General features: G+C 38.1%; 1 protein-coding gene across 2 annotated transcripts; it reads left to right on the top strand.

The window, feature by feature from the left end:
* Positions 1 to 71: 71 nt before the first annotated feature.
* DENND10 (DENN domain containing 10) lies at positions 72 to 25,657 on the top strand. Of its 2 annotated transcripts, XM_069099068.1 has the most exons (9): positions 72 to 177; positions 2,630 to 2,826; positions 6,792 to 6,871; positions 8,225 to 8,373; positions 9,521 to 9,632; positions 16,633 to 16,733; positions 18,568 to 18,675; positions 22,874 to 22,968; positions 24,255 to 25,657. In XM_069099068.1, exons 1-9 carry the CDS (start codon positions 123 to 125, stop codon positions 24,429 to 24,431), a joined length of 1,074 nt encoding a protein of 357 aa, XP_068955169.1. In that variant the 5' UTR covers positions 72 to 122; the 3' UTR covers positions 24,432 to 25,657. The 2 variants fall into 2 exon arrangements, with proteins under 2 accessions (XP_068955169.1, XP_068955170.1); XM_069099069.1 differs by lacking the exon at positions 18,568 to 18,675.
* Positions 25,658 to 25,917: the final 260 nt, after the last annotated feature.

The raw sequence follows: 25,917 nt of genomic DNA on the forward strand, positions 1-25,917 counted from the left end.
AGGGGAGGAGAGGAGAGAAGGGAAGAAGGAAGGAGGGAGGAGGGGGAGGAAGGAGGAGAAGGGCGGGGCGGGGCTCCGGAGGGGCGGGGCTCCGACTCTGCGGGCGGAGGCGGCGGGGAAACATGGCCGCGGCGGAGGCGGCGGAGACTCAGCTGATGCTGGGAGTGGGTCTGATCGGTGAGCGCTGCGCGCCCCGCCCGCCCGCCGCGGGCTCCGCACTCCCTCCCTCCCCCTCTCCCTCCCCCTCCCCCAGCCCCCTGCTCTCCTCTGCCCTCCCCGCGAGGTGCCCTGGGAGAGGAAGCCCCCCAACGAGGCCCGGCGTCCTCCCCCCCCCGCCCAGTGCCGGGTCTGAGCGGCGGCCGCCTTCTCCTCTGCAGGGAGGGGTCTGTGCGAGAGGATCTGGGCGTTTGGGAAGACTAGGGTTCCTAAAGTGCTTTGAGATCGCTGGGCCTTGAGTCTCTCTGCAGAGGAGGTGACCCCATCCAGCCAAGATTTTATTAGGAGGGATGTGTTTTGTTGCTTTGGAAGGCCCCCTCCCCCCTTTCATCTGCTAGTCTAGGCACGGCAGTAGGTTGAATGAATGTGATTTCTGCAGCCTGCAGGTACCCAGTCACTCCCCTTCATTAGGTATTTGGAATGATTTAATTTATCCCCGACCCTCCTCCCTGCTTCCCCAACCTCTCCCCCGCTCAAAAAGAAAAAATCTTTCCAGTGTGAGAATCGTATATATGATGGAGGAAATATTTTTCAAGTTTAGGTGCTATTTTTTGTATTGTAATTTATATTGTTACAAAACTACTACGATACAGGACCTTGGGCAAGGCACCCTCCCCATTCTGGTCCTCAGTTACCTCGTCTGTAAAATGATGCGCTTGGCCCTTGGACCCGATGACCTCTGAGGTTCCTTGCACCTCCAAACCTATGATTCTGTGAAGATTCCTTCCCACCCTCATTTGATAGACTGAGATTTATAATAGGTATGAATGAATGGAATTTTCAGCAGCCTGCTGTCAGCTTGTTTTAACTGAACACTCTTATTCCCTGAAGCACTCCCCCCCCAAAAAAAAAACCAAAAACCTTGCGAGTTTGAGAATCATTCGTGATGAAAGTTGTATACTGAGTTGTATTGAAGTCAAGTTGGAGAAAATATTTTCCTTCTCTTTGGTATTAGTATTACTAACCCACATTTGCATAGTAGTTTACAAAGTGATTTCCCTGTGAAGTGAATATTGACAAATATATCATCCTCATTTTATGGAGAAAGAAACTAGTCACATGGCTGGAAAGGGACCAAGCTTATACTTGGAGCTCAAGTTTTCTGACTTCAGGACTTTGATGGCCCCCTTTTTTTGGTGGGGGTGGCATGGTGTAGGGTGCCAAAGGACTGAAGTGAATGGTTTCCCCTGTGAAATACTGTGAGCTTTCTAACTGAAACCCAAATCTATTAGATTCCATAAGCTGATTTCTCAAGTTTAACGAAAAACCACTTTAGTGAAATTTATGGTTTGCAGCATGTGTTGAAATCTGGTCTTAACTGAAAACTCCATAGGAGATGGCATACATACAAATTAAAAGTTTGTTTGGGAATCATCTTGAAGCCTTTTTTTCTTGCATAAATGCAAGAAGTTTTGTAACTCATACATCCCTGAAGTTTTTATTTTGGATGTGGTATTTCCTTGATTGCAGTTTTAGTATGAAATTGTTTGATTTGTCTATGAAATATGAATATGATTCAATATGTTGACTATAGTCATCTTTTATTGTTTGTTGATATTCCTGAAAGTAAAAATGAATTTAAATATAAAGTCACCTATTAATTGTCTTCTGTATCAAGAGTTTTAAAAAATGTATTACTACTTCCTCATAGTATTTCTGTGTATAGGCACTGTAATCAATTTTTATGCTGTTTTGAAAAAAATTATAAATTAGGAGTGCTTAATTTGGAATCAGGGGAACTAGAGTCTTATCTTGACTGCTATTTACTATCTGTGAGTTTGGGGGCAAATCATTTAACTTCTCTGCATTGAATTTCTATAAAACAAGAAGGTTGAACTAGGTGACCTCCAAGGTACCTTCCTTTACTGAATCTATGATCCTAAGGACCCTCATATTTAGATGCAAATTTAAAATGATGATTGATTAGAAAAAAAAAACCAACACTCCCAACTCTTCAAATGAAGTACAGGATGTCAAATATAACTGGGGGGAGGGGGCACTTGCATGGCAAATATTGAAATGCCAGAAAATAGATTTTTATAAAATGTCACTTTAATAATAGAACTATGAATGGATACTTTTACATAGAACCCTTGACTGTCAGAGCTGGAAAAAACCCTTAGAAAGCACCTAGTCCAAGGGTACAGCCCTTTCAGATTGTTGTATAAAGTTTGGATTCAGTCAAAGGACTGTAATGTGACCTCAAAGCCCCAGGTTCCCCACCACTGAGTCCAGCTCTTTCCTTTTAACCAATGGGTAAACAAACCCAGGCCAAAAATGACTTGCCTACATGTTCAGGATTTTTGTGTTAGGTGTATAGCAGACTATTCGGGTAAACTGCTCTTAATTAACCAATCAATTCACTTCCTTAATGCTGTTTGACATTCTCACAGTGAACATCTTTCCACCATAGAAAAAGACACAAATGGAGATACTCTGTGGGTCTGGTGTTATCCTTCTACCACAGCTGAATTAAGGGACGTGCTTTTGAGAAAATGCTGCCTCACAGATGAAAATCAACAGCTTCACACCTTTGTATATGGCCAGTATAAAAGATCATGGTTCTATGTCACCACAACTGAAGTTCCAGATTCTTCTGTTTTACAAAAGGTAAAATTGAAAAGCAGGTAGAAACCAAAAGTCTTTTCTATTTTCTTGTAACAATAATGATAATGATTGCTAGCCTTAGTGTAGCACTTTAAGGTTTGCAAGGCACTTGTCAGATATTATCTTCCTTGATTCTCACTTTGTGAGGTGGGTACTAATATTATCCCCTTTTTAAAGATGAGAAAAGTGAGGCCCACAGGTTTGATGACTTGCCCAGGGCTACATAGGTAGTGTCTTTGGCAGGTTTCGAACTCAGATCTTCCTGACTCCAGGTCCAATATTATATCTTTATAAGTAAGGTAAATATAAAAGCTTTTAATATTTCATTAACAACCTTTTAGATCAAAGAAACGGAGTACCTTATGGATGAATAGGAAAGACTCATAATAATTAGTATGTTTTTGTCCGAATCTGATTTTATTGGTGTGAAGAACTCTTAGTGTATAAGCTTTCTCTTCTCTGCACCTGGGCAGCTGATTTGTAACTTCAGTGTTAATGAGTTGAAAGGTTCAGTGACTTGTCCAGAGTCTCACAGCTAGTATGTAATGGAAATCACCTGACTTGTAGATGAAAACCATTTATTTACATGAGGTTTAGTTTTCAGAGGCAGCTAAGTGGTGCAGTGAATAGAGTGAGGGCCCTGGAAGGCCCTGGAGTCAGAAAGACTTGAGTTCAAATCCAGCTTTAGATACTTAGGAGCTGTGTGACCCTGGGCAAGTCATTTTACCTCGTTTTGCCTCCATTTACTCATTTGTAAAATGGGGCTAATAACAGCATCTACCTCTTAGGGTTGTTGTGAGGATGAAATCAGATAATAATTGTAAAGCGCTTAGCACAGTGCCTGGTACATAATAAGCATTATAGGAATGCTTATACCCTTTGCCCTTTCCTCATTATTCATATCATTTTATTGTTCATTGTGCCTGTTTGAAAAAGTTGGCATTTTCTTTATTACACATTTTCGCTTTTATATCAAGAAACCCTGACCTGACACATTTAAAGTCTGTGTCTTCCCCCTCCCCCCATTTCTGTTACTAAAAGTAATTTTAAGGCAAGGTAAGAATGTTTATGTTTTATGTAATAAGGGCATTTCTCTTTTTAGAAATAATGAGATTTGGACGTTATTTCAAATAAAAAAAACCCTCATTATTTCACACTTTCCTATTTGCAAAATTCCTATTTGTAACATTTCTCCGTGATCCCATGCATACATGAGAAAAATATTGAATTACTTAGGATATTTTGTTTTAAACTTTAATGCTAACAGCAATAAAGGAGATTGAAAGCGGAGTAAATAGCTGATATAGACTTTAATCATTTGAAAGGTGATAATGTTAGTTGGCTGCCTTTAAAGTGAATTTGAGCTGATGATAGAGTCCAGGATGATAGGAGCATAGATTTACATTCGGAGGGGACCTTATAGGTCAAAGCCAACCCTCTTATTTTATAAATGGGAAAACCTTAGGCAAAGAGAGGTAACATGCCTTGCCTAGGGTCACACAAGTGTCTGGGCCTAGATCTGAACCAAGGTTTTCCAGACTTTTGCTACAGTGACATGCAGTCTATAGGTACAAATTACTTCCCAATATCTTGTCTCCTCCCTACACTCCTTCCAACACCCAGTTGCTATAGATTATGGATTTTTGTGTGTTTTTAAGTGAAGGAATTTCTCTATAAAAACCATAGATTGAGGTCTCTGAAAGTCTTTTTGAAGGAAGTAATGATACTATCTTAAATAAGTTTATGTTAAATATTTCATTCATTTAGGCTTTCAAGTTGCAGTAAAATCTGCCAAGTTAAAAAATATGGATATACAATCTGCCAAGTTAACAAATATGGGTAATTTATGTTTGTCAGATTAGAAAATAGCAAGGGTTAGCATAGGGGTTCTTAATCTTTTTTTTTTAACTTATCCTTTTGTCAATCCAGGGAAGCCTTTGCAGCCTTTTTCAGCATGATGTTTTTAAATATATAAAATAAAATACATAGGATCACTCAGGAAATCAATTATATTGACATTTAGCTATCTAAAATATATTTTTTAAAAAGTTCACAGACTCCAGATGCAAAACTCATTGTTTGAGGGTTATACTTATAATTCAAAAGCTGATATATTATATTTTGCTTGGGTTTTTTGGAAAACTTTTTTTTAATGGGCAGACTGTTAAGGAGACAACCACATTACAAGTTAGTCTATAGAAATATCTACAAATCAAATTTCATGTGATCTAAAAGGACCATGAATAATGGAATAATGTCAAAAATAGGCATATATGTACAATCAATTCGATAAAAAGTTAAACATACACAGTATACTATAGATACACATATCCAGGGGCTACATACATATCCAGTTAGACTATTTGAAAGCATTTATTATAATAGTGATAAGATCAGTATGAAAAGTAGCTTATATATTCATGGGGAAGTATTTTTTTTAATTTTAAATTAAATTTTTTCAATTTATCAAACATTTTCTCCCTTCCACCTTTCTTTCTGACCGTTCTTACTGTTCAGTCTTGTCTGACTCTTTATGACCCCATTTGGTTTTTTTGTGGCAAAGATACTGGAGTTGTTTGCCATTTCCTTCTCCAGCTCATTTTACAGATGAGGAAACTGAGGCAAATAAGATTAAGTGACTTGCCTAGAGTTACACAACTACGAAATGTCTGAGGCCAGATTTGAACTCAGGAAGATGAGCCTTCCTGACTCCAGGTCTGGTGCTCTATCCACTGTGTCATTAAGCTGCCTTTCTTTCTTGCCTACTGGAAAAAAAAATAAGAGCAAAACTCTCATAAACAAATATACATAATCAAGCAAAAGAGATGCTCCCATCGGCTGGGTCCACAAAATGCACGTCTTACTCTGCGTCTTGAGTCCATTATCTGTCTGTTAAGAGGTAAACAACTTGCTTCATCATTTGTCCCCTGGAATTGTTGTTGATCATTGGAGTCATCAGAGTCTTTTCAAAGTTATTTTGCTTGATAATGTTGTTGTATAAGTTAGCACGCTCCTTACTTTGCCCCATATCAGTCTTCCTGCATTTCTCTGAAACCATCTTTTTCTTCATTTTTTATGGCATGATAGTAAGTGTACCATTACATTCACATATCATAATTTATTCAGTCATTCCCCAATTACTGGGTATGCCTTTTGTTTCCAGTTCTTTCTCACCACAAAAAGAATTGTTATAGATATTTTTGCACATATGTTCTTTCTTTGATCTCCTTAGAGTGTAGAATGTTTTACTTTGAATGGAAAATTGGATTTTTTTGTGCTTCATGGATGAACTATTGCTTTGAAGAAAATTTAACAGGTCTAGGTGGTTATAATACACAGGTTCAGGTAGGTGCGCAGTGAATAGACCACCAGCCCTAGAGTCAGGAGGACCTGAGTTCAAATGCGGCCTCAGAGACATAAAACTTCCTAGCCTTGTGACCTTGAGCAAGTCACTTAACCCAATTGCCCTGCCCCCCCCCCCAAAAGCGCAAAAATAAAAAAAAACCCATTTTAAATAATATGCAGGTTCATGAAATTTATTAAAGTGTGCTTGATGATACCTTGCAGTCATTTAAGTATCCTTATTTAAAGTACAGCAAGGATATAGGCTTCATTTAGCGCATCTGAAAATTTTGCTTGTTTCATGGTTTTAGTTTAAAAAAAAGTCATATTAGTGAACATCACAATGAAATCTTGGTTTTGCTTGACATTATCAGATCTGCTTTATTGAGAGTAGTTGAAGTTAGATGTGACTCCATGTATCTGTTGTATCTAAGTGAGACTTTTTGATGATTTTTCTTAGAGAGTGAAGTTTTTGAATGTTAAATTTAGGAAACATTCAGTAGAATGTTTGCAGTTTTTGTCTGTTTCTTTATATGCCTTATTGTCTCTTTGTTTTATTATAATATGAACATTACTTCCATTGAAGGGTCTTTTAAATAGTATATTTCTCTTTTTCGTTTGGACAGGTGACTCATTTTGCTATTGTTCTAACTGCCAAAGATTTTAATCCCGAGAAGTATGCTGCCTTCACTAGGATATTGTGCAGGTCTGTATGAAACCTGTATTTAATGCTAATCTACAAATATATGCAGATTGTAGGAAATTACTCTTGGTAGCACAATAAACCTCAGCAGTGAAGAAACCAGTTTCAGGTCATTTTCCACATCTGTCCTTCAATAATCCTGCTTTGTCCTATTTTTAGGAGAATATCAGTGATCTAGAATATGATGGAATTCCCCTCAGGTAGAATTAGAAAGGACAGTAGAGAGAATCTGATTCAAGTTCCCCCACCCCCACCCACTTTTAAGAGAAAGGCAAATAAGAGAACCACCTCATAGCAGGATCTTAACAAAAAAAATCAAGTTCTGGCTAGAGTTGGTACATTTAGCCAAATCTGCATTTTCTAGAGCTGTAGTATTGTGCAAGCACAGGTCTTCATGATCATGGCCCCAACGAATTACATAATTCTCAGTCATTTAAGAAAGATTAAGTTATGTTCATTATCCCTTATTTACAAGAAAGTAGACTAACACCGAAGAAACATTTTCCAACATCTAGGACTAAAATAATCGCTGACATTAGTATAGTATTTTGGGGTGTTTTTTTTTTTTTGCTTTTTTGGAAGGCAGTTGGGGTTAAGTGATTTGCCCACGGTCACATGGCTAGTAAGTGTTAAATGTCTGAGGCCAGATTTGAACTCAGGTCCTCCTGACTCCAGGGCCGGTGCTCTATTCACTGCACCACCTGGCTGCCCCAATATAGCATTTTGTTAACCAAGCACTTTTCATACATTCCCTTACTGAATCCTCACTATAGGTAATATTATACCCACTTTACAGGGAAATTGAAGATCAGAGAAGGAAGCTTATTTGCCCTTGGTCACATAGCTAATATATGCGAGAGGTGGGATTTGAACTCACATCACTTCTTACTACAGATTCCAGCACTCTTTTCATCATTCCTCCATTCAAATTCAGGTCTTCTTGACTTTAAGACCAGACCTCTGTTTCCTTGCCTCTTCTGGTTAAGAGATAAGGGAAGATTTCAAATAGAAGTAAAATTTAAGCTAGTTCCTGAAGGTAACCCAGAGATGATGGGGAAGTAGTTATTTTTTATAAGAACACAGACTTATGAATATAAGACATAAAAGGAGGTGGAAGAGAGGGGTCTTAGGACATGGAATTAATGTTATTTTGTAGGACTTTCAGAAACCTTAGAGAATTCTGATTCATTCTTCTGCCTAAACTCAAACCACCTCATATATGAGGATAAAACTCAATTAAAACAAGTGTTAAAGTCTTTAATAAGTTATTGGATGGTACCCAGGACATATACTGGTTTGTTCTTTGCATAATTTATTCTCCACAAAAGGACAGTTATTCTTTCTTTTTCCTTATAGAATGTACTTAAAACATGGGAGTCCAGTTAAAATGATGGAAAGTTATATTGCAGTTCTTACAAAGGGGATATGTCAGAGTGAAGAAAATGGTTCTTTCCTTAGCAAAGATTTTGATGTCCGAAAGGCATACCTTGCAGGTTCCATCAAAGGTAAGCAAAATGGAAATTTTTGTCTACTTATTGTGGGTCTTTTGTTATCTGAATATATCTTCACCAATTAATATTTCATGGCTTTTTGGCTCATAACCCAGAATCCTTGTCTCTTACTTAAAAAAAATTTTTAATCACCCTATCCAGGGTCTCCTTAGACATCCCAAACCCATTATCATCTAGAATTCTATTGTTTCTTTCATCCCTATGGTTCTATATCCTGCACAGGACCTCTGTGATCTCCTCCTGCCCCAACTTTCTAGCCTAGTTCCCTATCCTTGCAGTCCATGTTGCAGAACTCTAGAACTACAGAGAGCCAGTAAATGAAAGGGTTTAAAACTTCAGGGAATTAGGGGACCAAGAACATTTGACTATGGAAGTCTTTGGGGGACACAATGTTCCCATAGGATCAGTCCTAAGCAAAACTTTGAAGCTGATAAAGATAGTTGCTACTATCTTACCTCTCCTAGACACCTTTTCTCTCTATGCCCATATTATTGTAATACCCTGTGTTCCATTTTTGCTGTTCCCTGCCAAAATGTTAATGCTGTGTGTCTAAGGTGGGCCATCTTGCAGAGGTATTAGTGTTTTAGAAAGCACTTTTAGTGAATAGAGCACTGGCCCCGGAGTGAGGAGGACCTGAGTTCAAATTCGGCCTCAGACACTTAACACAAAAACTAGCCGTGTGACCTTGGGCAAATCACTTAACCCAAATTGCCCTCCAAAAAGCAAAAAAAAAACAACCGCCAAACCAAAAAAAAAAAAAAGAAAGCACTCTCAAGGACTTAACAGCTTTTCAGGATTGAAAGGAATGAAGCTTTGGAAGTGGAGTGACAGCCGGTGGAGATGATATATTTGCACAGGAAACCCTGTCGACATGGTTTCAAATAATATCATATATGTGTTTGCCTACTCAGGCTGATCTTATACATAAGTTGGACATTTCATTATGTTTATCTGGTACAGGTGTCTATGTGAATGTTTAGATATTTGTATAATTGTAAAATTTGCTTAATAATTTGTTCTCTGTATTAAAAAATAGAATAGCTTTAAGTATATTTTTTTAACAAGGATATTTTTTCCCTAGTAAAAATTTTATTTCCTTATGTTATTTTGATATAATAAATTAAAAAAAATTTTTTTTAAGATGTGGTGTCTCAATTTGGAATGGAAACTGTCATCTTATATACTGCCCTGATGCTGAAGAAGAGAATTGTGGTCTATCACCCTAGAATAGAAGCTGTCCAGGAGTTTACAAGGTATTGTACCCACGATTCAACGTTTTTTAAGCAGATTGACAGTAAAACTGTCCAGAATATTGCTTGAGGACTTTTACTGTGTTTTTGGTGAATGTTTGGCATAAATGCAATGTGTAGAATAATGTTTGAAAAATCTTTACCTAGACATAGAGTTGAAAGGGATATTAGAGAGCATGTATTACATTTTTTGTATTTAAAAGGTTCAAGAGACATAATTTCCAGATAATCTAATCATTTTATTGATAATGTCAGCAGTTTAATAAAAGGATGGTCATTTGGCCATCTCTCTTAGACCAAAGACCTGTCGTGACAGTGGGCTTATGTTATATATGCTCTTGGAAGAATACGTATTCTTTAGGGTTTAGTGAGTCGGGGTTTGCTGGCTAGATTTCTTTTTTGCGGGGGGGAGGCAGGACAGTTGGGGTTAAGTGACTTGCCTATGGTCACACAGCTATTAAGTGTGTGAAGTGTTTGAGACTGGATGTGAATTCAGGTCCTCCTGACTCCAGGACCAGTACTCTTTCCACTGTACCACCTAGCTGCCCCCAAACTTAGAATTTCTTTAACTGTCTGATTAGATCTTGGTCGAGGTAAATCTCAAGATTTCCCACACTGCTTGATTTCTGGTTGAGGAAGCAGAAAAGGGGAAAAATCTTGGTCCTAATATAATTGTTATTAAATACAAGAGAGAAATAATTTCACACACATTGTTTTTATTTTATAGCCGAATAAACTGTGGTTTAGCGGGGGAAATAGGATAGCATGATTTAGTGGAAAGAACAATAGATTTGGAGTCAAGAAATTAACATTTGAATCTAAGTTTTGCTGCCCACTAGCTATATGGATACCATCAAGTCATTTAACTCCTCTGAGCATCAGTTTCCTTGACTATAAAATGGAGCTAATGGCAATACATAAATTGAAATATACATAGTCTTCTGAGGAAAATACTATTTCTTCTATCAGGCAGTTATGTAAAAAAAATTTTTTTTTAAACATGCAGTTACGAATTTTATAAATTTCATACCTCAGATGAAAAAAAATCATGTTCGTGTTTTCCTTAGGCATAAATGATGAGAGCTTTTGGTGATCTTAAGCAAAGGAAATAGCTTTAAAAGTGATTGCATAAAAGGGATGTATTTTCATGCTTCTCTAAAGGGAAATTACAGTCAATAGAAATTCCCTAAATCCACTGACTTTTGAGAAGAAAGAATTTTCAAATGACTAGTTATTATTATACTTAAGTATATATACTTAATAAGTTATTATTGTACTTAAATTTTTTAAATTTAAATTTTCTTTTGTAACATTTAAGTTCAAGATTATTTTCTTCATTATTTTAAAAATTAAAATCCACTTTCTTTCCTCTTGAGAAAGAAAAATAAAACCCCTAATGTAAACATGTATAGTGAAGCAAAACAGATTTTTACTTTGAGCATGTCAAAATAAAGGCCTTAATCTGCACTGTCATTCCATCACCCTGAATCACTCCAAGTTACTAGGCTTGCTTAGCATATTTCATCATGAGTCTTTTGGAGTTGGTGGTTAGTTAATGCATTTATCAGAAGTTTCTAAGTCTTTCAGAGTTGTCATTATAGTATTGTTGTTGCTGTAATAATTATTTTTTTGTTGCTGTTCAGTTCACTCTGCATCAGTTCATAGAAGAGTTCCCAAGTTTCTCTGAACCCCACCCCCCCCTTATTCTTTTTTTTTGTTTGTTTTTGGAGGGCAATTGGGGCCAAGTGACTTGCCCAAGGTCACACGACTAGTTTTTTTGTGTTAAGTGTCTGAGGTCACATTTGAACTCAGGTCCTCCTGACTCCAGGGTCGGTGCTCTATTCACTGTGCCACCTAGTCACCTCCCCCCCCTTATCATTTCTTAGCGCACAATATGATTTTTTTATTTTTATATGCCACAACTCATTCAGTCATTTTCCAATCAATTCCCCTCAATTTCCAGTTCTTTGCCACTGCAAAAAGAATTGCCATGTATATTTTTGTACATCCTTAGAGTTTGTTTTGCTTAGGACTAATTACTCTCTTGATATACCCTTTCTTTTATTCCTAGCTCCTCTCCTTTCCCTCCATTTTCCCTGTTCACTGAAATTTATCTCTATGTGCATGTGTATGTATGTATGATTTTTTTTTCTCCTTTATCTAGCTTAGGTGAAAGTAAGGTTTGATGACCAGCTCATCCCCTCTTTCTTCCTCCTTTTATGTATAGACTTCTATTTGTGTACCCCGATTATATAAGATAGTCTTTCCTCTCCCTTCTTTCCCCACCCCGCTCCAGTGCATTCCTCTTCTTTTTCCTTTCTGTCTTCCTGTTCTTTTAAGATCATCAAAATGTAGCAGAACCACTTCTAGGCCTTCTTCTCTCTAGTTAAACTCCTCTTTATGACCCCTGATAATGACAGGGTTTGGAGGTGACACAGGTATCATAGCCCTGCATTAGTATGTAAACAGTTTATCCTTGTGTGGTCCCTTATGATTGCTTACTCATGTTTGCTTTCTCACTTCTGAGGTCAGTGGACCAGCACAGGGCAATAAATAGCCCAGTCCCCAGCTGTCTTCTGTTCCTGTACTGTACACAAGGTTGGGCCCCACTTCGCTGGATTTGGGACTGCTTTTTGTCCTTATGCCCAGCCTTTCTCTGTGCTGGAATACTCTATGAGGCTGTTCCTCACTAGACCCCATCCCCAGTGTCTCCATAGCTCTCTGTCTCCCTATAGCCCACCTGGGCTTGGAAATGATTTGCTGATTTTATCTTCCTTTGGCTTTTCTGATCAAGATCCAGTCTGGTACATTTTCCAGATCTGTTTGGAGGTGTTCTGGGGTACGGATCTCTGTTGTAATTGTTCCTGCTGTTCTGCCATCTTGGCTCTGCCTTTATACTTCTTTGTTTTAAGTCCTGCCATAGTAAAGAAGATGTGCTATGTTACTCCAGGATTTTACAGGAAATGAAAATTTAACTTGATTTACCTATAGCAAATCTGACTGAACAGAGAAGTTTGAAATCTTATGGGATTTTAATTAGAGGCAGAGAAAGATTCTGGTGAGCTAAGTTATGTTCTCACTTTGTTAATTTCACATTGTTTATCATTTATTCAGTAAATATTTATTAATCACCTGCTTTGTGCTAAAGAGTACTATGCTAGGTCCTTGGCAGGGGGTGGTATGCAGAGTTTAAATAAGACCTATTTCTTTTTGCTTTTTTTGGAGGACAGTTGGGGTTAAGTGACTTGCCTAAGGTCACATGGCTAGTTTTTTTGTGTTAAGTGTCTGAGGCTGGATTTGAACTCAGGTCCTCCTTATTCCTGGGCTGGTGCTCTATTCACTATGCTACCTAGCTGCCCAAATAATAAGATCTATTTCTTGCCCTGATAAGGCTTAAAATATGGTGGGGAAGGTAAAACACCCAGACAGGTGGCTAAATGCTCAATATTACATTATAGGCATATTTTGTTGTTGTTCAGTTGTCTCAGTCGTGTCTGACTCTTCACGACCCCATTTGGGGTTTTCTTGGGAAAGATACTGGAGTGATTTGCCATTTTCTTATCACTTATTTTACAGATGAGGAACTGAGGCAAACAGGGCTAAGTGACTTGACCAGGGTCACACATCTAGTAAGGGTCTGAGACGGGATTTGAACTCAGGAAAATGAATCTTCCTGACTCCAGGCTCAGCCCTCTGTCTACTGCACCAACCAGCTACCCTGACAGGCATATTAGAGAGTTCTAAAACAAAGTGCTACGTGAGGTCCAAGGGGAAAGATTATTATAGACTGGGTGAGGGGTGATGTGGAAAAGTTTTCCTGAAGTGGTACCATATATTTTGGTATTTAAAGGATGGATCAAGGGGAAATTGTCAAGCTGGGAGAAGCAATTACATTTCCGATACAGGAAACAGCATAAATGAAAACAGAGACTATGAGAGCGTAAGGGTCTGCATGGGGGGCAAAAAGCAGTCCAGTTATTGGTAATAGAGTACATGACATCAAATTATTTGAAACCAAGTCATGAAGGGGGCATTGGAACAAATTATGGTGTGCCTTTAATGCCAGACCTAGGAATTTTTACTTTACCTAGTAAATAATAGGCAGTTGCTAAAGATTTTTGAAGAGTGACATGGCCAAAGCTATTTGTGATAATACACAGTTGTGCTACTAACTTGCTATATAAGTTTGGGTAAATTTCTTACCCTCTCTGTGCTTCCATTTTCTAATCTAAAAATAAGGGAATTTGACCACATATAGAGACAGAAAGTGACTCCTTTGATCCCACACAACTAATTAGTCATAGAACCTAGACTAAAACTCAGTTTTCTTGACTTCCAGACTATATCTGCTCCCTGTAAATGACCTTCAGACGTCTGCCTCCATTTCTTTTAAAAACTTATTCTTGGGCCTGGAATGTCCTCCCTCTTTACTTCTAGGGCATGGAACCGATGGGGGATGGCAATAAGTTATACAGGAACTCTGATCCTTATCAAAGACCAGAATGCCTGCGATTCAGTCTGGAAAAGAATTCAGTAGGCCCAAGCAGACTTGGAGTCAGAATTGTAAAAGTTTATTGTTACACTTTACAGTGGACAAGGGTCCTTAGGGGACCTGCATGTTTATTGTTATGCTGTGCAGCGGGCAAGAGTTCTTAGAGAACCTGAAAACTTAAAGAAGACATAGGCATAGTTTTAAGGAGTCTAGGCAATAAATCAGATGTCAATTATGCTAACTAGGTGAGTAAGGGTGGGATTAGGGAGGAGTTAAGGAGTGGTCAGTGCTTAAAGGGACATGCACTTTTAATGTCAACTGTGCAGGTGTATTGCCCATAATTCACTGGGAAATAGCCCAAGGAGGGGCTACCTGGAGGTGTGGTTTTAGGCCTGAAACCTCACTAAGTCAGGTAGTGGTCAAGGGCTGACTGAGAAGTGCCTAGTCTGCCACCCATCAGTGTTATGTTTGACAAGATGGATGTTGGGAACCAAGGCTAACAGAGACTCAGTATGTGGATAATTGGCTAAGGAGTTAACCTATAGATAGGGCCTTAAAGGATTCATGGGTCCAGCTGGCCACTCTACTAAGGGAAGATAACATTTTCCTAAGCTAAAATGTTTATAGATGGTTTAGTGAAGGATTCATAGGTGTAGCTTATTATTGTTCCAAGCAGAGATAAACAGTTCATGAGTTGTTGCTGGGCAGAGTTAATGCTCTGAGGTTGGGGAGGGGGAAATGTGATTTTACAGACTGGTTTTACAAATTGATTTTACAAACTGATGTTACAACTGATATTACAGACTGATGTTACAAACTAATATTACAAACATAGAATCTATCCCAAGCCCCCCCTCAAAACCTTGAGCTCTTTTCAAGATGCAGTTCTCGTCCATCCCTGGCTTCTTTCACACTCTTCCCCTTATCTGGAATGTACATCCTTCTCCTAGTTCCACAATTTCTCTTGGACATGTCCTTCCCAGGGCCTTTCTGACTCTCCAGTGGTTAATGGCTCCTTCCTCACCACTGATCTGTGTTTATACCATTTTTCCCCTGACCCAGTATTACTGAAGCTTTTGCAGGGCAAGAGCTGTCTCAGGTTTGCCTTCATGTCCCAAATGCCCACAAGTGCCTCGAGCATGGTAGGTACGTAACAAGTGCTTATTAATTGATTTACACTGTTGCTACCCTAGATTCCTTCTATCATATGAGTGCTGCTTTTTGCCTGTTTGCAGAATTTGTGTCCTTAAACTGATTACAGGATATTGTTTTAGGGGAGGGATCTAGGTCCTTCACAAGGTAGCCAAAATAATCTACACCCCTCCCCAGACCCAAGACATTATAATTCATTTAAGAACACAGAGTCTGTTAAACTCTTCTTAAGGGGTTCTGCCTTCTACCCTTGGGAAAGTAACATCTCCCTCCATTTTCTTGTAACTCTTTGCCTGGATTTTTTTTTTTTTTGCTTTTTTGGAGGGAGGAGGGCAGTGCAATTGGGGTTAAGTGACTTGCTCAATGTCACACGGCTAGTAAGTGTGTCAAGTGTCAGAGGCCAGATTTAAACTCAGGTCCTCCTGACTCCAGGGCCAGTTCTCTATTCACTTTGCCACCTAGCCGCCACTGGATTTCTTTTTTTAACTAATGTCACATTCAATTATATTTGCATTATACCTTTATTTTTTTAGATCTTACCCGTTCTTGAAGTTTTTTGAGGGTTAGGGCTGTGCTATGTATTTTTCCAGGGCCTTCTTAATGTTTGTTAAATTTGGTCCCTTTCAAGTCAGTTGAGTATTTTTATACTGTATATATTTTTTAAAAATCTGTTAATTTCAAAATACTTTTGAGATATAAAGCTGTGGATCTCCTCCAGGTTGTATGTGAATGTACCAGGCCTGTTGGTCTTACTGGCTGATGGAGATTTGTTTTTTCAGTATTTTTTTAAAAGGAAAGTTATAGTACAATTAAAAAAAAAAGTCATTCTGCTATTTTAAAATACCAATTTCGGCTGCTTTATAAATGAAATTGACTTCAAATATGAAGTTGATACTACTACCCTTTGATCTTGTTCTTTTGTGTAATTCTGATTGATGAACAGTTTGTATTGGTCCTGTCACTCACTAGTCATTTTGACTGAAAATGCAGAGGGAGACAGGAAAGGATTGGGAATGGTATTTCAGGGAACTGCCTAAGTTTGCAGCAGAGGCTCAGAAAGGAACTGAAACTGAAACTGTGACTTCTTTAGTACCATACTCTTACTTACTTGAATTACTAAATGGAAGACTGAATGTTGAAAAACAAATGTTTTAATTTATAGGACAGAAGAAACACTGCTTTCCGAGTCCATAAAAAAGGGGGTTGGCCTACATGACTCCTAAGGGCCCTTTACACTAAAGCTGTGTACTTATGAGATGGTCCCCAAGGACTCTTCCAGATCTCCTTTATGCTTGGTATCAGGGTTTTTAATTAGTTCGGCTAACTTTATTATCCACACTCTTGCTCTGATTCCTGCAGGACTCTGCCTGCCTTGGTATGGCATCGACAGGACTGGTCAATTCTTCATTCATATGTGCACCTTAATACTGATGAATTGGAAGCTCTGAAGATTTGTACAGGTAGCCGTGATGTTTACAGTGATAAGAAAAATGTTTGAACTAGAACCAAGGGATTATAACACAGAGAGTCTTTTATATCTTGTTTAAATTCAGTTTGTTAAGGATTTTCACTTGTTGATGTGCATCAGAATTTTGTCAGCGACTATTTAGTTCCTTTGGCCATTATTATTATTTTGTTTTAGCCAAATTTAAAAGATGCTGTGTACGTTTGTCTTAGGTTAATAGTCTTTATGTTCTCTGTCATATTCTTTTATTCAAGAAAAGAACTAAACTTTATCTTTAAGATAATGTTATTGGACATGTTTGACCGCTGATAACTATATCATTGCCCACCACATGATTATTACTATTCCAATACTGTATAACACCTTACATTTGTATAAGACTTTAAAGTTTGCAAAGTCCCTTTCTCACAGCAGTCCTATGAAGCAGCCATTTCAACATGATTCTGTGGTTCTGTTGACTTTACCCCCTCCCCCAACATGTGATTTCATCAGTATATGGAATTCTTGGTTAGGCAATATCCACTCCTGATGCAAATCTACAACTTTTTTTGCAATTTGTAGTCTTAGAGAGAGGCCTGGGGCATCGGGAGGTTATGGCTTACCCCAGTTTATTCTGCCAATATGTATTAGAAGCATGACCTGAACCCAGCTCATTCTGACTCTGGGGCTAACCCTCTCTACACCATGTTGTACTTACTTTGTTTTCTGGTAACACAAAATAATACTATGTGACTAAAGAAAAAACAATACTGAATTTCAAAATCCAATAGTCTACTAATGTTTGGGTTAGCTGGTTAAAAAGCCCTGCTCTGAGAGAGCTAATCATTTGAATATGATTTAAAAAAAGATCTGCCCCCCAAAAGAGAGATTTCAAAACAACAATTTTGTTTTTATTTCTGCTGTCATAATTCCTGATATGAATGTCTGTACATTAGTTTTAATTGTTTTCTAAATTACATTTTATTTTGCTTTCACAAAGCTCTACCTTCTTTCCCTTATCCCTTCCCTGCTGAGAGAGCAAGGAAAACAAAACCCCAGTTACAAACAAGCAAAACAAATTCTCATACTGATTATGTAAAAAAAAAGTCTAAATCTGCACATTGAATTCATTGCTTATCTCAGGAGATGGGCAGCACATTTCTTCATGAGTTCTTTGAAATTGTGGTGAAATCTCAATGATCAGAATCTCTGAATCTTCATCTTCCAAAGTTGTTCATCTTTACAATATTGTTGGCACTTTACAAGCTGTTCCCTTGGTTCTTCCTTCTTCATTCTGAATCAGTTGATACAAGTCTTCCCAGGTTTCTCTGAAACCAGACTTTTCATCATTTCTTAAGGCACAATAGTATTCCATTACATTCATCTGCCATAACTTCTTCAGCCATTCCCCAGCGATGAGCTCCCCTCAGTTTCCTGTTCTTTGCCACCATAAGAAGAGCGCCTTTAAATATTTTTGTACATGTGTATCCTTTGCTCTTTCTTTGATTTCTTTGGGGGTAGAAACTTGGTAGAGGTATTCCTGGGTCAGAAAGTATGCACAGTTTAACTTCTCTTTGGGCATAGCTCCAAATTGAATAACTGCTAATTAAGGGAATGTCTTTAAGTTTCTCTCGTGGTTTTCTATTAAATCCTGAAGTCAGGACAGTTTCAGTGGTATGAATTTGTGAAAGTGTGGTGGGGCATTTCTAATATGATTCCATTAGTGAATAAAGCAGATCAGTACTGTAACAGTAGCAGAGATTTTAGACGTTGTTCTTATGACTTATTCATAATCAGACTATTCTCTCTGCCCGTCTCCAGTCCGAGTAATCTTGGTCTTTGTTGTACAGGTTACATTGCTGGATTTGTGGACCCTGAGGTGAGCAACAGACCTGATCTTTATGATGTTTTTGTGAATCTGGCAGATAGTGAGATTACAGTTTCTCAACCTGCAAAAGGTTAGTTCTTTGTTTTGTAACTTTGTTAACATAGGACACACACTAAGAACAACTGTATCTTTCAGGTTGATTCTTCAAGAAATAGTACTTCAGGAACTGTATGACCTGTTTTGTAGGTGCTGGAGAGATTTCATATAGTTTATTGTCTATCTTACTAATAACTGCTATTAGACCCAAAAAGTTGGCATGTCTTGTCCTCTCAGTCTCTACTAAGGACGTTCCCTCAGCTCTGGATTGATGCCTACCCTCCGTACAGGATCCAATCCTGGTAGAAGCCTGGCCTCTAATGAGAAGGGTTAAGAAACCTTTCATCAAAATGTTTGGCTCTTTATACACCCTTGGAAAGTTTATTTAATATTTATTGTTTGGCTCATGTCTGGTATCTTCCCAAAGAGGGAAATAGAAAGGTACTCAGTGTATGATGTAGAACAGGAATTTATCCTTATACAGAAAAGAAACACAAAATGAGCTCTCATCAGCTTGTGTTAACAGAAAGATTCAGAATAAGATTTGGTAACTTATAACTATTGTTATGTTCATTGTGCATTGACAGAATCTTAAATGAGTGTTGGTAGTTACTGCAGTTGTCTTCTGGTGGGAGGTTGAAACTTAAGACCATAAAAGCATAATTCAGTTGCCAGGACTCTCCACATGTGGTCTTGAGGCTCAGGTTCCCCACCCCTGGATTAGGCATTTCAGATTTCACTCTGCCTCTGCACCAGCCCATCACAGTAGGTGTCCTCTGGTAAGCCAGGCCAGGACTGTCTCATTATCCAGCAAGAGGTCATCTTTTCTCAGAGTGCTGTGGCAATTACCAGGGACTTCTTCCAAAGCACAGCTGGCAACCACTGATGACCCAAAAATTGCCAGGCCCTTTAAACTCACAAGGTTGCCTAAAAACTGGGATGTGGCCATTTCAAGAATTACCTGTGATCAGGTAAAGAAACGCAAAGTAGCTTAAGCTCACCTGACTGAGTTCCCCAACTTGATGACAGGGCGGAGAAGGGCCAGCCTTCCCTCACTGGACAGGAAAGGCCCCGAGGTACAGGATGCCAACTGTGGTGGGACATAGCTGGCAGACAAGCTTTGTGTATTTGTAGTGTAGCAGCTGGCTACACATCCAGATTATTTCTTCTTCAGTAGTTTAGCCTAGAGGGTAAGATGATGCAAGTGCTGCCAATAAGTGTGAATGCAGAAGACCTGAGAGTAAGCCAACTTCCCTTAGAATGAATTATAAATTCAGGCTCGTCAAATTTTCTGGTTACCTGAAGATTATGTAGAAACATCTAATGAAATAAAGATTTTGGTTTGGTGGGTTTTGATTGAAGTTTTACTCTGGTAACTTCTGCACATGAGAATCACAACTTTTTAAGTAATTTCTTTTTCTTCTTCTTCTTTTAAAAGCAATTGGGGTTAAGTAACTTGCTCAAGGTTACATGGCCAGTTAGTTTGTGTGGGTGCCAAGTATCTGAGGCTGGAACCGATCCCGGGTCTCCCGACGCCGGGGCCGGCGCTCTTACTCACTGTGCCACCTGGCTGCCCCTAAGTCATTTCTTCTTGAAAAATTGTGGCCAGTTGAAAGTCAGAAAAATGCTTGGGACCACTTGAGTTGCTGAAGTATAACACCCAGGATTGTCCTATTTTCATGCAACTATTTGCTTCTGTGAATGTTATCCCAGTTGGAGTTAGCAGAATAGTATTTTGTTATACCTGTATTTGGAATGAAATACTAATATTTCATAGTTGGAAGGCAAGAATATGAATAATTGAACTGGTTCCTGTTGATTGTTACCTCCTGTTTTTAGGGGGCTTTTGTGCATTGATGGCACAGTGTGACCTCTACAGGGTTGAGAAGAAATGTGTCTTTCATAACACTCTTGCCAGCAAGACAAATTTTAACGGCATAAATTGTGCTTAAAAGGTCATAAGACTGATTCTACAAGGACAGTGTCTTGTTTTAGAGCTGAGCTCCATATAGTAGTATTTGAGAGCTTTATTTTGGTTTTATTTTAAGAAACAGAAATAAAAGGGGCTTTGCTACTGACAGCAAGCACTTTTTTCTCTTTGGTTATGCATGGTAAGTCATGTAAAACATATTTACAGGGTGGCTAGGTGGCGCAGTGAATAGAGCACCAGCCCTGGAGTCAGGAGGACCTGAGTTCAAACTTGGCCTCAGACACTCAACACTTACTAGCTGATTGACCTTGGGCAAGTCACTTAACCCCAACTGTCCTGCCTTCCCCCCTCCAAAAAGCAAAACAAAACACGTATTTACATATTAACCATGTCACAAAAGAAGACACACACATACAAATAAAGTAAAATAAACATGCCTTGATCAGCTCTCAGAGTTCACTTCTCTTTCTGGCAGTGGATAGCACTTTTCATCATGAATCCTTTGGAATTGTCTTGGATCACTGTCTTGATCAGAGTAGCCAAGTCTTTCATAGTTTATCTTCCTTATAATTTTGCTGTTACTGTGTACAATGGTCTCCTAGTTCTGCTCACTTCACTTGGCATCAGTTCATATAAGACTTCCCAGGATGAAAACATCCTGCTCATGCTTTCTTATAGCATGACAGCATTCTGTCACAATCATACACCACAGCTTGCTCAGCCGTTTCCCAAATGATGAGTATCCTCTCAATTTCCAATTTTTTAACACCACAATAATTTTGTACATATAGGTCCTTTTCATTTTTCATTGATCTCTTTGCAATACAGACCAAATAGTAATAGAATTGCTGAGGTAAAGGACATGCACAATTTTATAGCCCTTTAGGTATAGTTCCAAATTGTTCTCCAGAATGTTTGGACCAGTAAACAACTCCACTAACAGTACATTAGTGTGCCTATTTTTCCACTTCCCTTGTAACATTTGCCATTTCCCTTTTCTGTCATGTTAGCTAATCTGCTGAATGTGAGGTATTACCCCAAAATTGTTTTAATTTACATTTCTCTAATTAGTAGTGATTTAGAGAACTTTTTCATTTGGCTATTGATAGCTTTGATTTCTTCTTCAGAAAACTGACTCTTCATTTATATGCCCTATCCATTGAGGGATGGCTTTTTTTTTTTTTTTTTATAAATTTGGCTCATTCCTCATGTAGTTGAGAAATGAAGATTATCAGAGAAACTTGCTGTAAATTTTTTCTTCCAGTTATTTGCTTTCCTTCTAATTTTGGCTGCATGGATTTTGTTTGTGAAAAACCTTTTTAGTTTCATGTAATTAAAATTATCCAGTTTACCTCCTGTGATCCTCTCTATCTCTTGTTTGTCATAAACTCTTACCTTATTCATAGATGTGACAGGTAAATTTTTCTATTCTCTAATTTACTTATGATATCACCCTTTATGTCTAAATCATTTATCTGTTTTGACTTTATCTTGGTAAATGGTGTGATACAATAATCTTTTCCTAGTTTCTGCCAAGCTACTTTCCAGTTTTCCAAGCAACTTTTGGTCAAATAGTTAGCTTTTGCCCCCCAAACTTAGATCTTTGGTTTTATCAAACACTAGATTACTGTGGTCATTTTCTACTGTGTATTGTGTACCTAATCTATTCCACTGATCTACCATTATTTCTTAGCTAGTACTCAATTGTTTTCATGATTACTGTTTTCTAAAGTAGTTTAAAATCTTGGTACTGCTAGGCTAGCTTCCTTCACATTTTTTATTGATTCCCTTGATAGTCTTAACCTTTTGTTCTTCCAGGTGGATTTTTTTTTAGATTATTTTTTCTAGATCTATAAAATAATTCTTTGGTACTTTAAGTAAATTAACAGTTAGAATTGTCATTTTTAGTATATTGGCTCAGCCTACTCATGAGCAATTAATATTTCTCAAATTGTTTAAATCTACCTCTATTTGTATGAAAAGTGTTTTGTAATTGTGTTCATCAGTCCCAGGGTTTGCAGCAAGCACATTTTAAAAGAGCAACTAATTTGAATTTTGTGTTCCCTTTAATTTTGACATGGAGCACATGCATTACTTCCTAGTATGGTATTTTTTCCTGTGGTAGCAAAAGTATTTGTGGTTGTTATTTGTATTTTGAAAGTTTCCTTAACTACTCATTATGTTTGTAGGCATAAGGGATGATTATTTCCCTTAAGTCTGCAAACATAACAAATACTTAAGGAATCTTATTCTGCAGATTTCCAAATCTCTAAATGACATGGATATTCTTGGTATATCACAGAAGCCATGACAATGGGGAAACTACACAAAGACATTGGTCAACTAATTGTTCAGTCTGCAGAAGACCCAGAAAAGTCAGACAGCCAAGTGATTAAGGTAATTCTTTGATTCTCTAAATCAGTCAGTCCACAAACATTTTTACAGTGTTTCTGATGTGCTAGGCAATGCAGAAGCAGAGGAGGAGGAGAAGGGATGGTGAGACAGATAGGAAGAGAATTAGGAGAGAGTAGCAAGAATATCAAGGAAGAGAGGGTGGTTACCAGTGTCAAATGCTGCAGAGTGTAAAGGAGGGTAATGGTTGAGAAAAGGCCATCAGATTTGGGGTTTACAAGGGTCATTGGTAATTTGGAAGGAGTCATTTCAGAGGTGTGATGAGGTTGGGAGCTGTGCTGGAGGGGGTTCCGTAGGAGATGGCCTTCTCGGTGAGCTTGGCTAAGAAGGCAGGAGGTGGGGGATGCAGATACAGGAGGATAACTAGTTATCTGCATTCTTTTCTTCTTTGCCTACTCCCAACTTCCCTCCCCTGATTGGCTGATTACTTTATGATTCAGTTAGAAAAAGTAGATGAGGAATAAAAAAGAAAGTAGAACTAGTTGTTCTCATTTTATAGAAGAGGAAAATGAGACCAGGAGAGGTTGAGTGTCTTACTAACTAAGATCCTACATTTAGTAGGTGTTGAAGGTTGCGTGGGAATCCAGGTCTTTTCTGACTTCCCCCTCTAGCATTCTTTGTGCCATCCTTAATACCTCTCCAAATTATCCTCCTCAGATTACCCTACCATGTCTGTGTACATGCTTTACATCCCCTCACAAAAGCATAAGCTCCTTGGAGGGCAGGAACCATTTTATTATGTTTAATCTTGTATCGCAGCACCTAGCCCACTAGAAGTATTTAATACATACCGGTGGAATGATTCAAGTCACAGGACCTGGAACTTGGCTAAATAGAGCCCCAAGCTGGTCCACAGTTCAAAGAAAAAACCCCCTTATTCCATTCAGGGCTAGTCATAGGTCACTCTCTGCATGCATGTGTACATGTACCACCCCCACTCCTTATGGACCCACATACAAACCCTAAATGCACATACTTGTGTGCACTCCCCCAAGTACCCACACACACACCCACAGGCAATACCCCAAATGCACATACAAGTGCATGCACACACACACATCTCAGTCACACACACACAGGTGCATGCATACACACACACCTCAAGAGCGCATGCACAGATGCATGCGTGCACACACACACACACACTCCATCCACATACACACACACACACACACTATGCTCCAAAGTTGCCTCCCAGTTACTAACTTTGGTAAAGAACTTGAGGCTCAAGATTTTTCAGTTCTAACTTATGTTTCTTTCCTCTGTTAAAGGATATTTCACTCAAAACAAGAGAAATCTTGGCCAATCTGGCATCATTTGCAGAAGTTTCTGATGATGGAGAGAAACCAAAACTCAGCTTTGAGATGCTGAAACAAAAACGATTTCCACCAGCTACAGAAAATTTTCTGTGTCATCTTGCAGCTGCTGAACAAATGCTTAAAATCTGATTTCACGATAGATTGTATAGCTGGTGGTCAGTATGAAACTCTACTGTGATGACCCCCTAATGTAAAATTCTAAAAGTAGCAAAGGAAAACGTTCTATTTTTAATGATTTATTTGAAAGTTTTGACATTTGATTTGTAATACACTGATGCACCTCTGGAAACACTTCTCATTTTCTCTTTTATCACAGTTTTATAAAGTGAGTAGAGTTGAACAAAATGATGAACTCACATAAATAATGTTACAACTTGGATCCTAGCATAAGAACAAAATGAACAGATGCTTTTCAGAGTTTCAGAAAACCAGAAAGCCTTCAATTTAGTAATACAGAAACAGTCCAGTTTATCTCATTACATAGCCATAATAGTAATAATAATAATGGTTTATTTTCAGTAAGCAGCCTGAAATTTTGCTTTGTAATCTTCTGCGAAGAACTTGACTTCCTCATGAGGAACTCTACTTTCTGAGCCAGACAACAGAAATTCTGCAGAATTGTCTCAAAGATCATTAAAAAGACGCTGCAGGAGCACTTTCTTGTATAAAACAGTTCATTTTCTTGGCCTTTGAACATTTTGCCTGTAATATTGGGTTTGCCAGAGATTTTATACTTAGAAGTAGACAACTTTAATAGTTCGTATTTATACTGTTATGGAATTAAGCATCTGGCTTCCTAAAGCCATCAATATATTTCAAGTAACCTTGTACTAGAAATACTCCTGGGGGATGGAGGAAGAGATTATCTGTATATCATACATAGATGTCTGTGTGTCAGAAATAACTTTTACAGTCAATAAAGGAGTGTGAGAATCACCTCTTGCTAGAGCCAAAACTTAAGGAACCATTTTAACAATTTAGTTATTGGTAATTTGGTTATATGGCAAAGCAACTATCCTTGTTCACATACTATAATTTTTTTTAATAATCAGAAAATTTTTTAAAATTTCCAAGTTAGCATGAATGTCCAGACTATGTGTGCCAGTTATTTTGTTTAATGTGGTCATATATTTGCTTTTTCTTAACATAGCACTGACATCTTAAGAATCCTTGCCAAGATACTCAGTAAGGAATTTAGCTAAAAGTTTCTTTCACTTTCCCTTTTGAGTGTTAGAAGGCTCTTAATCGAATGTTTCTTTGTTTTTCATTTTGGTCTTTAAATTGAGAGGATGTTTACTAAGGGGAACCAAGTGAAAACTTAATCTGCACTTTATAAAAATGAATAGCATGAATAACATGTTTATTTTGTGTCTATTTTGTTCTGAGTCCAATTTGCTACTTATCAGTTTTTAAAACCACAGGTTCATTATGATATTATTAAATGCAATTATTTTTGATACTTGATAAAGATTTGGGTGGTTGAAATCTATCCTCCCTTTCATTTCTTATTAACTCCGACCAAATGTGGCATCATGAGCAGAATTATTGAAAAATTGCAACCAATAAGCAATAAGTACTTAAATTGGACAATTAAAACCTTATCTCTTGGTTTATT

The sequence above is a fragment of the Petaurus breviceps genome, unplaced genomic scaffold (genome assembly GCF_028583685.1).
Source record: "Petaurus breviceps papuanus isolate PSGF00001 unplaced genomic scaffold, PetGlider_PUasm1.0 37, whole genome shotgun sequence".
NCBI classification, from domain to species: Eukaryota; Metazoa; Chordata; class Mammalia; order Diprotodontia; family Petauridae; genus Petaurus; species Petaurus breviceps.